Raw genomic sequence first — 16,215 nt, 5'->3', positions numbered from 1 at the left:
GCCAGTTTCCACATATTCATCAGTGACGTGTTTAGAGCTCTGAACTTCGTCTATTTGTAACTTACTTTATTGTTTACAAGATTAGTAAATTAAGTTTCATCTCAAGCTACTCTAAAGGGGGTTTTACACTAAGCGATATCGCTAGCAATATCGCTAAAACGTCACTGGTTTTGTGACGTTATAGCGATATTGCTAGCGATATCGCTATGTGTGATACTTACCAGCGACCGGCTCCCCCGCTGTCCATCGCTGATCGCGCGAGAATGTCCGGCTCCATTTCTCGTCGTCTGCTTCCTGCTGAGACTTCCTGCTGTGACGTCCAGCGACGCGTGGAGGCGGGCGGGAGGACGCAGGATCGCTGTGTGTGAATGGTAAGTATCGTGCGCTGCGTCGCTGCTGCATCGCTGTGAGATCTTTCTGTATGAAAGCTCACTAGCGATCATTTAGCGATGCACCAGCGATCCTGACCGGGTCGGATCGCTGGTTGGATCGCTGGTGCATCGCTAAATGTAAAAGGGCCTTAAGAGTCAAGATTAAAGTACTATTACACTCCAGGGAATACAGTTTCTAACTCTGATGAAACCATTAACATACTGTTTCTCATTTTAATAACATATCTTAGCTAATAAGGTTATCCAGGATTGGGAAAAATGATCTAAACCCTTTCTCCAGAAATAGAACTACTCTTGTATATGGCATGTGTCTGGTATTGCAGCCCAGCGCAATCCATTATAGTATCAATAGTACCAGAGAAACTCTTTATACAGTCTTTATACAATCGTGTTGCTGTGTTTGTTAAAAAAAGAGTATTAAAATGTATGAAATCGTACAGTATTCTAAAACCAGTCAGCAATGTTAGGGTACAAAGTTTATGTATGTAATGTATAAGGTATAAATTGGGTACTGTAATTTTGTGCCTTACAGTTGTAGTTATCGCATTAAAAAATTGCATTAAAAACAATATTTTTATGAAGATATTCTTTGTTGGAATAAGGATTTAATCTCTCTCTAAAGCAGTTTCAATATACACATATATATATATATATATATATATATATATATACATATATACTGTATATATACATTTATATATATTCTGTTGAGTAGGCACAGTCAGGATGCATAGACACAGAAGGGAATACCACCCAACCTTTAAAGACCATGAGATGGACATGTGTTACATCACTTTAACAGTAATTGTGCCCCCACTGAAGCACATTAGTGTTCTCACCCACTACCATATCCCTTTCATGGGACTGATGGAGTATAACGCCCACAATATTGTCCCCCCATACACTCAGCATGATGACACCACAGTGCCACCAAATCTATAATGCACCCACAGTGCTCCCAACACGGTAAAATGCCCAAACAGTGCCACCAATGCAGTATGATGCTGTCAAGGTGCCACCACACGGCATAATGCCCTGACAGTGCCCCATACACATTGATACCCACCCAAGTGATCCCTAACACTGTACGATGCCCCCACAGTGACTCCACATAATGTATAATGCCCACACAGTATGATGCACAGTGTCCACCCTCTCAATATGATGCTTCCTGTCACCTCACCCCAAAGTTTGATGGTGCCTCAGCCCCCGCACAGTATGATGCTCACACAGCATCCCACAAAGTATGATATCCGCAGCCCTCTCCACACAGTATGGAGGCCACACTGCCCCCCATATAGTATAATGCCCCCACACAGTATGATGCACAGTGTTCACCCTCTCAATATGATGCCTCCTGTCACTTCACCACAGAGTTTGATGTCGCCTCAGCCCCCTGTACAGTATGATGCCCCCAAAGCATCCCACAAAATATGATTCCCCTGCAGCCCTCTCCACATAGTATGAAGACCCCACTGCCCCCATATATTATGAGGCTTCCACACAGTATGATTTCTGCCACTGTCCCACACAAAATGATTGCCTCCACAGCCCCTGTTGCACCATTGTATCCCACTGTATCAGCACACTGCAGTTACAGATACCATTAAATTGAAATGCTGGGTGCACCCCCACACTTCGCAGGCCCAATAGCGGTCACATGTTCTGCCGCTACTAGTGGTACGCAATAAAGTCTCAGCCATATCACAAGATCTATTTCATGTCGGTGACCTGGCACTTGTATTTAATCAATAGCAGGCATTAAAGGTGTTCTCCATAACTTTAACATTGATGGCCATTAATGATGAGTGGTGTAGCAGCACAATCTTCAGTAAGTGAATTTTTTCCTTTTTAGTGGTAAGACAACATCATTTTTAGATGTGACTTTGCAGATTGCCTACTTATCACATTACCTATCAAATGAGGTTAAGTTGTTTGACAATACAGTGACCATTTAATTTTCTGCTCCATTCTGAGTGCTGTTCAGATTGAAATCCAAAGTCACTTAGCAAAACAGGATTTTGCAGTGTCCTTACCACTTTACTTATTGTTTACTGTGCCATTGATGTTAATATTGGCCGTGACTGGAATTGCACTTAATCTTCACAAAGCACTTTATGTTCTCAAGAGATGTTAAAACTCAGGCAATCTGCTTTTTAACATTGGTGCATTGGAGCGAATGTTTATTTTCTAAAAGCCATTCGGCTTACATAAGAGCACGAGAGGTCTGTGTGTATATGTACTCACAGATATTTCCCATCATGCTGGAACGATACCTTCATTTTCAGGTTCAGGTACGTTCAGAACAGTTACACAATGCAAAAGGTTATTATGTATGTATTTAAATTTTGCAACTCCGCAAAACTACTGACATTTTCAAAACTGCTTCAAAGAGTGTAAATACCACGCTGTACCCTTGTACGTTAAAATCGCATACCCAGTCAACCGTTCATTTTAAGAATAACCTAAAGAGTTGTTGTGGAATTTTCTATCGTTACTTAATTGTGTGAACTAGAAAGCCGTTACAACTAAGATTTGTATAATGTTGGGAAACCAGCAGTAGGGTTACATGGAATTATGGATCCTTTCAATTGCCTTGCTGGACAGACCAATATTTCCCTAATGTGTTTCCATAATCAATATTTGCCCGATAATCAGCTTTACGCAGGGAACCTAGAAATACCAGTGAGCATCAAGGAACAAAATAAGCATAGCCTGAGCCATCACCTCCTGTGGATCTCCCTCTAGAAGAAAAATATTACTACTTAACATATCCAGAACATATCCATAACTCCAGAGCTGTAAACAGATCATGTTCTCCTTTAACATGAAAAATCTAAATAAGCTGTTGGCACTTCTGCTGACCATGTTGTTCTGCACAAGAATATGGTCATCTTGGCTGGTTGCTTGACCGCTAATACTTGTAATCATAACTTTGTAAACTGCTCTTGTAATGTATATTTATTTGAGTTTTACGTAACAATACCGCTTATACTGTGCACCTGCTGTATTTTTGTTTGGCCAATATATGGGTCATTTTATGTTTACCAATGAATAGTGGCTGAATGGTTCGCGTTGTGAGGTGAGGTTTTTTCCGGTGCTGGAAGTGGCGGGCGTGTGATCGCAACTATGTGATTTGTATACATGTAGTCACGTGCCAACTAAACCTAACTCAATAAAAGTGTATTGAGTGAGGCTGGACACAGTCTAGTCAGAATGTGGTCAGAAGTATTCAGATTGCATAATTGTGGTCACATGACTGCCGGTGTCGGTGAAATGCAGTGCGCTATGTGAGAATTCGCAAGTCTGCAGACATTTTGAGTGACTGCGGACTTGTAGCCTAACGCTGGACAACCCCTTTATGGTAAATGAAGACTTCTGATGACGAATAAGGAAAATGAAAAGGTCTAGTTGTACCGTTATTCCCATGCAGTTACGTACCGCTTGATTTTAATAACTTCATAGGTAATAGTCTTCTCAAACAAGATGAATTTATTATCCAGAGGAAGGTTACAGATATAGATTCTTCAGGACATTTTGGGTGGGCATGCTTAACTACTTCTGGACCCCCCCCATCTAATATATAAAGCTCAAGTGTGTGTATGTATGTATCTGTGTGTGTATGTGTGTGTGTGTGTGTGTGTGTATGTCTGGGATAGGCATCCGCACCGTCGCAGCTACAGCCACAAAATTTGGCACAGTCACACGTCTGGACCCCAAGAGTGTCCTAAGCTATGTTGTGAGGTGAAATTTTAACCCCACGCATTCCAATTCACCAAACAATTTTGCCCCTATCTACATAATGGGGAAAAAGTGTGTGTGTATCAAGCCCCGCCCCTCATTATGATGTCATAATAGTTGCCATGGCGACGCTGATGTCATCATAGGTTGCAAGCCCTGCCACTCATTATGATGTCATAATGGTTGACTATGGGATGGAGGATGTGTGATGGGTATATGGGCACTGGACTATGGGATGGAGGATATGTATGATGGGTATATGGGCACGGGACTATGGGATGGCGGATATGTATGATGGGTGTATGGCCACGGGAATATAGGTTGGAGGATATGTATGATGGGTATATGGGCACGGGACTATGGGATGGAGGATATGTATGATGGGTATATGGGCATGGGACTATGAGATGAAGGATTTGTGATGGGTATATGGGCACTCGACTATGGGATGGCGAATATATATGATGGGTATATGGGCATGGGACTATGGGATTGAGAATATATATGATGGGTATATGGGCATGGGACTATGGGATGGAGGATGTGTGATGGGTATATGGGCACTCGACTATGGGATAGAAGATATGTATGATGGGTATATGGGCACGGGCCTATGGGATCGTGGATATGTATGATGGGTATATGGGCACGGGACTATGGGATGGAGGATAATTATAATTTGCTGTAACTAACCACAGTTAGTTACTATGCCCGGGCAGCGCCAGGTTCTTCAGCCAGTAGATTATAAATGTCTATGTGGTCCGTGTTTTACTCTGCAGTGACGTTTTAAAATGCGGTCCACCCAAACGTTCATAGTCTACAGGCGATCCAGAATTAGTTACGGTAGCTATGCTTAGTGGCCATAGGGTGATCTCATTCTAGCCGATAGATATTTGGAAGTAAAAAAAGCCAAATCTTCTCAGCTGTTCTAGAAGTACAATTGGCAACAAATCAACTGGAAGGCAGCCAGATGGTTCAAGGAACCATACGGACAAGGTTCTCATCTAACACTGTTATAAAGGAAAATGAAATCTAATATATAAAGCTCAAGTGTATGTATGTATGTATGTATGTATGTGTATGCCTGGGATTGGCATCCGCACCGTCGCAGCTACAGCCACAAAATTTGGCACAGTCACACGTCTGGACCCCGAGAGTGTCCTAGGCTATGTTGTGAGGCGAAATTTTAACCCTGCACGTTCCAATTCACCAAACAATTTTGCCCCTATCGACATAATGGGGAAAAAGTGTGTGTGTGTCAAGCCCCGCCCCTCATTATGATGTCACAATGGTTGCCATGGCGATGCTGATGTCATCATAGGTTGCAAGCCCCGCCGCTCATTATGATGTCATAATGGTTGACTATGGGATGGAGGATGTGTGATGGGTATATGGGCACTGGACTATGGGATGGAGGATATGTATGACGGGTATATGGGCACGGGACTATGGGATGAAGGATGTGTGATGGGTATATGGGCACTGGACTATGGGATTGAGGATGTGTGATGGGTATATGGGCACGGGACTATGGGATGGAGGATGTGTGATGGGTATATGGGCACGGGACTATGGGATGGAGGATATGTATGATGGGTATATGGGCATGGGACTATGAGATGGAGGATGTGTGATGGGTATATGGGCACTCGACTGGGATAGAGGATATGTATGATGGGTATATGGGCACGGGCCTATGGGATCGTGGATATGTATGATGGGTATATGGGCATGGGACTATGGGATGGAGGATAATTATAACTTGCTATAACTAACCACAGTTAGTTACTATACCCGGGCAGCGCCGGGCTCTTCAGCTAGTAGATCATAAGTTACAGGTTTCACCTTGATACTGTAAATCAATGTCAAATATATATCCGTATGGCAGTAGCCATCGAAAATCTGGACCAATTAAAGATACAGTATATGTGTACATAGTGTGTGAAAAGTATGAAACCAACTAAATATGTAAGTACAATCTATTGCATTGGACCAATATATAATGTCCATTTGGAGTATTAAAAGCTCTTGAGTATAACAGAAAGCTTCAAAGGGGATTTTCCATGAAAAAAAACTCTCTCAAATGTCTAATGGACTAACCGTAAACCTTTTATTATATTTTTGATACTACTTTTCTGATTCTACTAATCTCATTGACCAGCCTTCATAGACGGTGCTTTGTTGCTCTTAACTGTATTTGAATTAATATAAAAAATATTAGAATATTAGCCTTTGCTTCTGTATTAGTTCAGTGGATTTGGTTTGTGTCTTTAATAAGAAAATAATTAAGACAGTATGTATCACTTAACTAAATCTTCATTTACTTCTATAGATTCTGGCAACAAGAAATTCAAAAGTACAATTCAGAGAAGCACAGAGACGGGAATGGCAGCTGAAATGAGGAGTCGCATGGTGCGGCAGCCAAGCCGAGAGTCGACAGATGGAAGTATTAACAGTTACAGCTCTGAGGGAAAGTAAGTACATGGTGGAGAAAGATTAACAACAATGTGTCTGCTGTCACTTAACATTTCAATTTATCCACACACAAAAGAAGAATCAGCAGTTGTGATTCCTGGGTCTCATAAAATGGATTGACCTCACACATTATTCTCAGTGCTGTGTAGATTTCAACAGATGTGAACTGGAATGGAAAATATCACATCCAGAGTATTTCATTATATTCAGGTTACTCATAGGATATTTAGGTCACCATATGAGTTGTTTTCATTTTTGGAGAACAGTACATCTTAGCCACACGTATCAACATTTCGTTGACTTGTGTCCCAATTCTGAACTACATTTTATAATTCTGCTGGTTGTGGTTTGGTAATATAAAATAAAAAACTGACTGATGATGGTAAAGTAGAAATAAATCAAAATAAGTAGAGGCAACAAATTGCTTTAATAAAAAAGGCCTTTATTAATGAGTTAAATTTGGCCACACACCAACTTACAAAAAATATATAAATAAACAATAAAATTAAAACTAGAGGCAAAAGAACTGCTGTAATATATTTAATAAATATAGCACATATGTGGAATTAATCCAAAATATAGACAATAATGATCATCTCCCTACCACAAAAACAGGTAAAAAATTAATGAGGTCCAATTTTAAGAAAATTAATGTAATAGTAGTGAAAAAATAGTGCTAAAAATGGTGTAAAATTAAACAAAAAGAGGGTTGGTGAAAAAATGTGAATTAAGCACAAATAACCAAAAATGAGCAAAGGGATATATCAATCAAATATATACCAAGAAAAATAGGTGTAAAAAAATCCCACAGTGAAAATGTGTATTATTAAAATAAAAGTAATAATGAAAACACATGAAAATGTGCCCCGAAAAATATCATCATAGTGAAATATGCGCTACCTATAAAGCATAGATACAAAATGTGGACACAGCGCAATAGTATGCACTACTAAGAAGACATGGGCCAAGAAAAATGTGTGTAAAAAAATCCCACAGTGAAAATGTGTATTATTAGAATACAAGTGATAATGAAAACCCATGAAAATGTGTCCAAAAAAATATCATCATAGTGAAATATGCGCTAAAGCATGGATAAAAAATCTGGACACAGAGCTCAATAATATGCACTACTAAGAAGACATGGGCCAAGAGATGTAAAATAAGGCTGGATGCCTGCAGGTCAAAGAATGAGGCCACAGTGCTACTAAGAAGACATGGGCCAGAAATAAATAAGGCTAAATACCTGAAGATCAGTCCCAAGTGGGAGAAGCGGTGAGGGAAGCGGTATGCCAATAGAACGCGCCCCGACCCGCGTTTCGGAAAGCTCCTCAGTCAGGGGGATGGTGCAACCTCAGCTGGAGGGCGGTGTTTGCTCACATGGCGTCAATTGCCATGTCAGTCCTGGTCAGCGGCGACCGCGCATGCGCCGCATCGCTTCATACACTGGAATCGCCGCACTATAGATAAGACCTCCAGCTGAGGATGCACCATCCCCCTCACTTGTATTCTAATAATACACATTTTCACTGTGGGAATTTTTTACACACATTTTTCTTGGCCCATGTCTTCTTAGTAGTGCATACTATTGCGCTCTGTGTCCACATTTTGTATCTATGCTTTATAGGTAGCGCATATTTCACTATGATGATTTTTTTTGGGCACATTTTCATATGTTTTCATTATCACTTGTATTTTAATAATACACATTTTCACTGTGGGATTTTTTTTACACATATTTTTCTTGGTATATATTTGATTGATATATCCCTTTGATCATTTTTGGTTATTTGTGCTTAATTCACATTTTTTCACCAACCCTCTTTTTGTTTAATTTTACACCATTTTTAGCACTATTTTTTCACTACTATTACATGAATTTTCTTAAAATTGGACCTTATTAATTTTTTACCTGTTTTTGTGGTAGGGAGATGATCATTATTGTCTATATTTTGGATTAATTCCACATATGTGCTTTATTTATTAAATATATTACAGCAGTTCTTTTGCCTCTAGTTTTAATTATATTGTTTATTTATATATTTTTTGTAAGTTGGTGTGTGGTCAAATTTAACTCATTAATAAAGGCCTTTTTTATTAAAGCAATTTGTTGCCTCTACTTATTTTGATTTATTTCCACTGCCAGGAATTTCTTTACCATCATCAGTCAGTTTTTTATTTTATTTTACACCGGATGGTCTGCCATCCATTTTTTGGAAAGAAGCACATTACCACTTTAGGCATTTTATTATATTAATATATTACTTAGTACATTGGTGTTTTATTGTGTTCTCCTTTCTTTCCCTACCTCTGGTTGTGGTTTGGGCAGACAGTACTAGGCAAGCAGAAGTCTTGTGGGTATATGCACATGACGTCTTTAAGACGCTGACTCATCCGCTAAGGGTGTCCCAGGCAAAGCCACTTTAGGAATAAGCTGCCAGTGTTTTTCCCGGAGCAGCTTCACTTGGGGTTTTACCATAGTTTTTCCTCTGTAAGTTAAACTATAGCTAGCAAGTGGCTTCCTAGCAGAAGCCAAACTAAGGCCGGGATCACACATGCGAGAAACTCAGACGAGCCTCGCATCTTAATACCCGGCACTGCTGCTGGTACTCGGGAGTGGAGCATTCAACTGCATGTATTTCTATGCATCCACACGCTCCGCTCCTGAGTGCTGGCGGCAGTGCCGGGTATTAAGATGCGAGACTCGTTTGAGTTTCTCGCATGTGTGATCCCGGCCTAAGGATGAACATATTACTTTAACTGCTTCATGCTTTACAAACCCTGAAGTAGGTAAAAAAAAGTAATAAAACATGGAACATAAACACAGCAATGTTATTTTTTACATTGTTACAATGTTGTTTTGCATTATGTTAATTTTTTTGCAGTGGTTTTTCAGTACTTTTTAGGCAGATTCCAGGCCGTATTTGCTTGAAAAAATACATTGTGTGTAGGCAGATACCTTTAAAATTATTCTTTAGGGAGATGAAATAGTCACCTAATGGTCAGATTCTTATAAATAAAAAAGAAGAGAACAACACTTTACTGAGCCCCTACCACTTCTATTCCGAAGCTCCATGATCCACCTGTGTGCTACAAGAATTAGGTGCCATCACTGGGACTTTTCACTGAGGTAGCCATTCACTAGTCTGCATGCCTTTGAATCAGTCTGATAAGAAAACACTTCTCCTTTAAGGGCCCATTGTTTGAGAGCTAGCATGGAGTGAATGTAGCCAAAGTTTAACTTTTTGCTGGTTTTGCTTGCTAAAAAATAATCAAACATGAACCTAAGACATAAGTGTGTAGAAGCATTGATTAAGTCTCAGCATATATGGCACAGCACATTTTAGGGTACAATCTGTATTCGAAACTTATCTCTAATTTTAATTGCAGGATAAATTGAATGTTATATGTACCATCTGCACTTTATTCCCTGTGATACCATTAAGTGCAGCAGAATGCCAAAAAGTCCTGACCTACTGAAACGTGTCATCACCCAGTAATATACAGTAACATTAGTGGCCCGTTGATTCATGGTGCTTTTCCTATAAAACCTTTAATTGCTTCTGCATTTTAATGGAAGAGAACCTATTGCTTAGTGTAATCTCTGTTCTCTTGAATTGTACTTTAATGGCAGGGAATAATAATAATCTTTATATAGCGCTAACATATTCCGCAGCGCTTTACAGTTTGCACCCATTTTCATCACTGTCCCCGATGGGGCTCACAATCTAAATTCCCTATCAGTATGACTTTTGGGGTGTGGGAGGAAACCAGAGTGCCCAGAGGAAACCCATGCAAACACAGGGAGAACATACAAACTCCTTGCAGATGTTGTCCTTGGTGGGATTCAAACCTAGGACTCCAGCGCTGCAAGGCTGCAGCACTAACCACTGAGCCACCATGCTGCAGGGAATGAGAAATTCCCCAATTCTCGGTAGATTAGCAAAAAGTATGGAATAATACTACTCTATAACAGTCTTTAATGTTGCTTTAAAGCACTGTGAACTTAGTCCTGGTAAAATATTGGCATGGGACTGTCGCACATAGAGCTTCATATTTGTACTTCTGAACAGTACCAGAATCACCCAAAAACAACAAGGAAACCACTGCTTTGTACACTCTCGTGGCCTTTCTTGGGTACTGCAAGTACTCAAGTATGATTGGGATGGTGGGTGTTAGAATCCCCAGTAGTCTGAAATTTATTACTTGTCCTAAGAATAGTTCATTAATATCTTTATCCCGGACAATCCCTTTAATAAAAGGAGTTTTTCCAGTCCCTCTGGCTGGTGACATCTAGGTGTTGTATACAGTGCCTTGCGAAAGTATTTCTCCCCCTGGAACTTTTCAACCTTTTCCCACATATCATGCTTTAAACATATGATACAAAATGTAAATTTTTGGTGAAGAATCAACAAGTGGGACACAATTGTGAAGTTGAACAAAATTTATTGGTTATTTTAAATTTTTGTGGAAATTCAAAAACTAAAAAGTGGGGTGTGCAATATTATTCGGTCCCTTTACTTTCAGTACAGCACACTCACTCCTGAAGTTCATTGTGGATCTCCGAATGATCCAGTGTTGTCCTAAATGACTAATGATGATAAATATAATCCACCTGTGTGTAATCAAGTCTCCGTATAAATGCACCTGCTCTGTGATAGTCTCAGGGTTCTGTTTGATGCACAGAGAGCATCATGAACACCAAGGAACACAACAGGCAGGTCCGTGATACTGTTGTGGAGAAGTTTAAAGCCAGATTTGGATACAAAATGATTTTCAAAGCTTTAAACATCCCAAGGAGAACTGTGCAAGCGATCATATTGAAATGGAAGGAATATCATACCATTGCAAATCTACCAAGACCTGGCTGTCCCTCTAAACTTTCATCTCAAACAAGGAGAAGGCTGATCAGAGATGCAGCCAAGAGGCCCATGATCACTCTGGATGAACTGCAGAGATCTACTGCTGAGGTGGGACAGTCTGTCCATAGGACAGCAATCAGTCAGACACTGCACAAATCTGGCCTTTTTGGAAGAGTGGCAAGAAGAAAGACATTTCTCAAAGATATCCATAAAAAGTGTTGTTTAAAGTTTGCAACAAGCCACCTGGGAAACACACCAAACATGTGGAAGAAGGTGCTCTGGTCCGATGAAACCAAGATCAAACGTTTTGGCAACAATGCCAAACGATGTGTTTGGCGTAAAGGCAACACAGCTCATCATCCTGAACACACCATCCCCACTGTCAAACATGGAGGTGGCAGCATCATGGTTTGGGCCTGCTTTTCTTCAGCAGGGGCAGGGAAGATGGTAAAAATTGATGGGAAGATGGATGGAGCCAAATACAAGACCATTTCTGTTGGAGTCTGCAAAAGACCTGAGACTGGGATGGAGATTTGTCTTCCAACAAGACAATGATCCAAAACCTAAAGCAAAATCTACACTGGAATGTTTCACAAATAAACATATCCGGGTGTTAGAATGGCCAAGTCAAAGTCCAGACCTGAATCCAATCGAGAATATGTGGAAAGAGCTGAAAACTGCTGTTCACAAACGATCTCCATCAAACCTCACTGAGTTTGAGCTGTTTGACATGGAAGAATGGGCAAGAATTTCAGTCTCTCGATGTACAAAACTGATAGAGACATACCCCAAGTGACTTGCAGCTGTAATCGCAGCAAAAGGTGGCGCAACAAAGTATTAAGTTAAAGGGGCCGAATAATATTGCATGCCCCACTTTTCAGTTTTTGAATTTCCACAAAAATTTAAAATAACCAATAAATTTTGTTCAACTTCTCAAATGTGTCCCACTTGTTGATTCTTCACCAAAAATTTACATTTGGTATCTTTATGTTTGTAGCATGATATGTGGGAAAAGGTTGAAAAATTTCAGGGGGCCGAATACTTTCGCAAGGCACTGTATGTTACATACCCATAAGTCCTTCAATAACTGTGAGAAGGGTGACAAAAGTGTCCTCTTCATGAGTATATCAGACACATACACTCCCTGACAGAAGTTATGTCGCTTATCCAAGTTATGTAAATAAAAGCTTATAACCTGACGTTAAATTCATCCATTGGTTGTATAAATTATTCTTTTGAAAGCTGAAACCCTCCGAAATGTGGTTTAGGTTAAGAAAATAAATTTCCATCTGTCAAGATCCCGCCGCTGACACCAGTATGTCACGGATGGAGGGACGTAACGCAATGCCAACACGGCTATCACATGCATTTGTTTTTTAGAGCATGGAGACAGAGCTAATAAAGTTATAGTTTGTTCCCAAAGGCGGGCAGTGATTACAGAGATAAAAGATTTTGCAAAGTTGAGACATTAGATATGTACAATGCAAATATAAAATAAACGGGATTAAAAAAAACAGAGATTAACACTTACATTTGCTTAGATGGACTTAGGCTAATCATGTGGGGAGGAGGGGCAGCCAGTCACACGTCTCCACTCATCTGAGAACCTCTTGGCATGAGATCTCTGGCAGGAATGACCAATTTTAGGGAGGGAATACCTTATAGCTTTGGGCTAGTGACATCACAAAAGGGGCCATCTGGTTATGGTCCTCCCCCTGCTCTAGGGGTTAGAATCTGGTTCTGAAAACTTATGATAACTATATCTCGCAGAGGGTACCTCGTATAAACACGCACATAGTATCAGTTTCTTTAGCCTGTCGAAGGGCATAATTCAAAATCAAACATGCAGTAATTATGTCACACCATTTAGGAGAAATCCATTTCTCGGGTTCCGTCGGGGCTAGACCTTAGCAAGAACCACCATAGTGAAGCCAGATTGGACCACGTCGCATAAATGTCCATTTCATTTTTCTGTCGCGAACGAGGTCCGAGTTATGGCTTCGCTAATATCTCCCATACTTGAATTCGCCGCATGGTAGAGAACAAAGAACACTCTTTCCACTTAGCTAATTAACATTCCTTAGCTGGGGAGAGGGGAATGCTGGCACAAGAAGTGTCTGGTGTCCTGTTACAGATGCAGGCACAGAGCTTGAATGTGTGTGTGTGAGCTGTGGGAGAAGGAGGAGGGGCCGCAGCTGCTGGGAGGCAAAGTCTCCTCTGTAGTGTAATGATCAAGGAACCTTAGATTAGATCTTACAGTATCATTACACCATCAATGCAGAAATATTGATCATTTAATGGCCATAGAATGGTCAGATTTTGGCAAGACAAGTTTTGTCGCCTGGTCATATAATGCACCCAATCCAAGTTTACATCCTCACCTGTGCTCAGTAAATGACTGGTTTATAAGTGGGTGTGTATAAAAACTCTACTTCTGACATCACGCCTGCATTATTACAAAACACCAGTGATTGTCCTACTGCTGTCTCTAACATCACGCCCTCCCTCTATCTGAAACTGAACCTGTTAAAAACTGAACTCCTTGTGTTTGCTCCCTCTACTAACCTACCTGTGCCCATCATTGCCATTTCCGTGTATGGTTCCACCATTACTTCCCAGCAACATACCCACTGTCTTGGAGTCATACTTGATTCAGAGCTTTCATTCACCCCCATATTCAATCACTGGCTCACTCTTGTTATCTGCACCTCAAAAACATTTCTAGAATTCAGCCTTTTCTTACTTTCGACTCTGCAAAAATTCTTACTTTTGCTCTGATTCATTCTCCTCTGGACTAGTGTAACTCTCTATTAATTGGTCTCCCACTTACCAAACTCTCCCCTCTCCAATCTTTCTTGAATGCAACAACCAGGATCATATTCCTCACCAACCGTTACACCGATGCCTCTACCTTGTGCCAGTCATTGCACTGGATACCCATCCACTCCAGAATTCAATATAAACTTATCACTCTCACCCACAAAGGGCTCTGTGGTTCAGCACTACCCTACATCTCCTCCCTTGTCTCATTATACCACCCTACCGTGCCCTCTGCTGTGATAATGGCCTGAGATTAACATCCTCAATAATCAAAACCTGCCACTCCTGTCTCCAAGACTTCCAAAGTGCTGCGCCAATTCGTTGAATGTACTACCCAGGATAATTTCATTAATCCCCAATACTTACAGTTTTAAGTGTGCCCTAAAAACACATTTCTTCAGACTGGCCTACTGCCTCAGCACATTTATTTAAATATCCCTGTGTTGCTCATTCAAAATTTTCACCATAACCAGGTCCTGGTATCATGTTCTCACATGCTTTATGCATTTACTAGCCCTCTTTATCTACTTTTACATATTCTGGCTGATAACTGGTTCATGCAGCATTATATAAACACCCGATTTCTTACTTCAAGGTTGGTCTGCATAATTGTTACCATCCACCTTTCGTGTAGTCCCTATTTCCTCATAGATGGTAAGCTTGCGAGCAGGGCCCTCACTCAAATTGGTATCTGTTGTTTTATGTGTCTATTGTTATGCTGTAATGTCTTTTACTGTCTGTAGAAGTCCCCTCTAAAATGTAAAGTGCTGCGGAAAATGTTGGCGCTGTAGAAGTAAAATTATTATTATTTATTATTATTTACATTAGGCAGCTGAACATGATGTCAGATTCACTCTAATTTCACTGAGTTTTAATATATAAAATCTGATAAAAAGTAGTACAAACACAAAGGAATTTAAATATTTCCAGCCTGATATGAGATATCTTTATATATATTTGTTTCCAGCTTAATATTTCCAGGAGTAAGATTGGGAATAGACAGCCAGTTCAGCGACTTCTTGGATGGACTTGGACCTGCTCAACTTGTTGGTCGACAGACATTGGCAACACCTGCAATGGGTAAGAATAGTATCTAGAAATGACTATCGTGCCCAAATGTGAATGCTGTAGACATCTTAATTAAATCACAGAAATATAACATGTTTTTAATAACATCTTAGGCCGTATTTTAGACTTACATTAGTTGACCTGGTTCAGATGATTACAGAATCAGAAAGCGGTTTACTTTAGTAAACAGGGATGTATTTGATATCATCTCATAAAGAATTTTAGAAAATAACCATTTTACATATCCTGGACCATCCACAAACGCTCTGCACTTTGAGACTGTTACTTATGTATTCAAATGTACATTTTTCACAGGCATGTAGATATTTTGGCATGAATTTCACAACATAGCATACAATAGCATTATAAAATTGCATTTATTTTAGGAATCTTGGGACCAATTTATGCAGGCCAGCGTTATACATGCCAGGCTAAAAAAAGACCATTGGCGTAAATTGCGATACATTTATTAAATGGAGCAATACGCTTGAATTTGGCATGCGATAGTTTTTAACTTAAAGAAGTTGTCCACTACTTTCAACCACCCCCAGCCGGGAGTACCCAGTTGCAGAGCTGCTCCGTCTTCTGATAGTGGCGACCCCTGGGGGCTGCACATCTGCCTTCTACTGATTTGAATAGGAGGCTGATGTGCAGTACCCAGCCATGGCCACTATCAGAAAACAAAGTAGTTCCATAATTGAGCATTCCGGGTGGTGGCCGCCGAGATGGAAAACAGCCGTCGGACCCTGACCGATCAGACATTGATGACCTATCCTAAGGTCATCAATGAGTTACTGATGTAAAGCTTAATGTTCTTGTCAAAAAGTTGGTGGCTACACCAGTCTTCTGGTACTCTTCAT

At 40.3% G+C, this 16,215-nt stretch overlaps 1 protein-coding gene across 20 annotated transcripts in view; it reads left to right on the top strand.

Annotated features, from left to right (window-relative positions):
- RIMS1 (regulating synaptic membrane exocytosis 1) overlaps window positions 1–16,215 on the top strand; it is a 548,264-nt gene that overhangs the window by 465,980 nt on the left and 66,069 nt on the right. For all 20 annotated transcript variants that reach the window (XM_073569361.1, XM_073569354.1, XM_073569342.1 and 17 more), the window contains 2 exons: window positions 6,466–6,607; window positions 15,255–15,367. In XM_073569361.1, coding sequence (XP_073425462.1) covers window positions 6,466–6,607; window positions 15,255–15,367 — 255 coding nt within the window. The remainder of the gene's footprint in view (window positions 1–6,465; window positions 6,608–15,254; window positions 15,368–16,215) is intronic.

Source organism: Dendrobates tinctorius, unplaced genomic scaffold (assembly GCF_039654945.1).
Source record: "Dendrobates tinctorius isolate UK_male_01 unplaced genomic scaffold, ASM3965494v1 ptg000024l, whole genome shotgun sequence".
In the NCBI taxonomy this organism is placed as follows: Eukaryota; Metazoa; Chordata; class Amphibia; order Anura; family Dendrobatidae; genus Dendrobates; species Dendrobates tinctorius.
The sequence above is the reverse complement of the archived record's forward strand: the minus strand, read 5'-3'. Positions and strand labels throughout refer to the sequence as shown.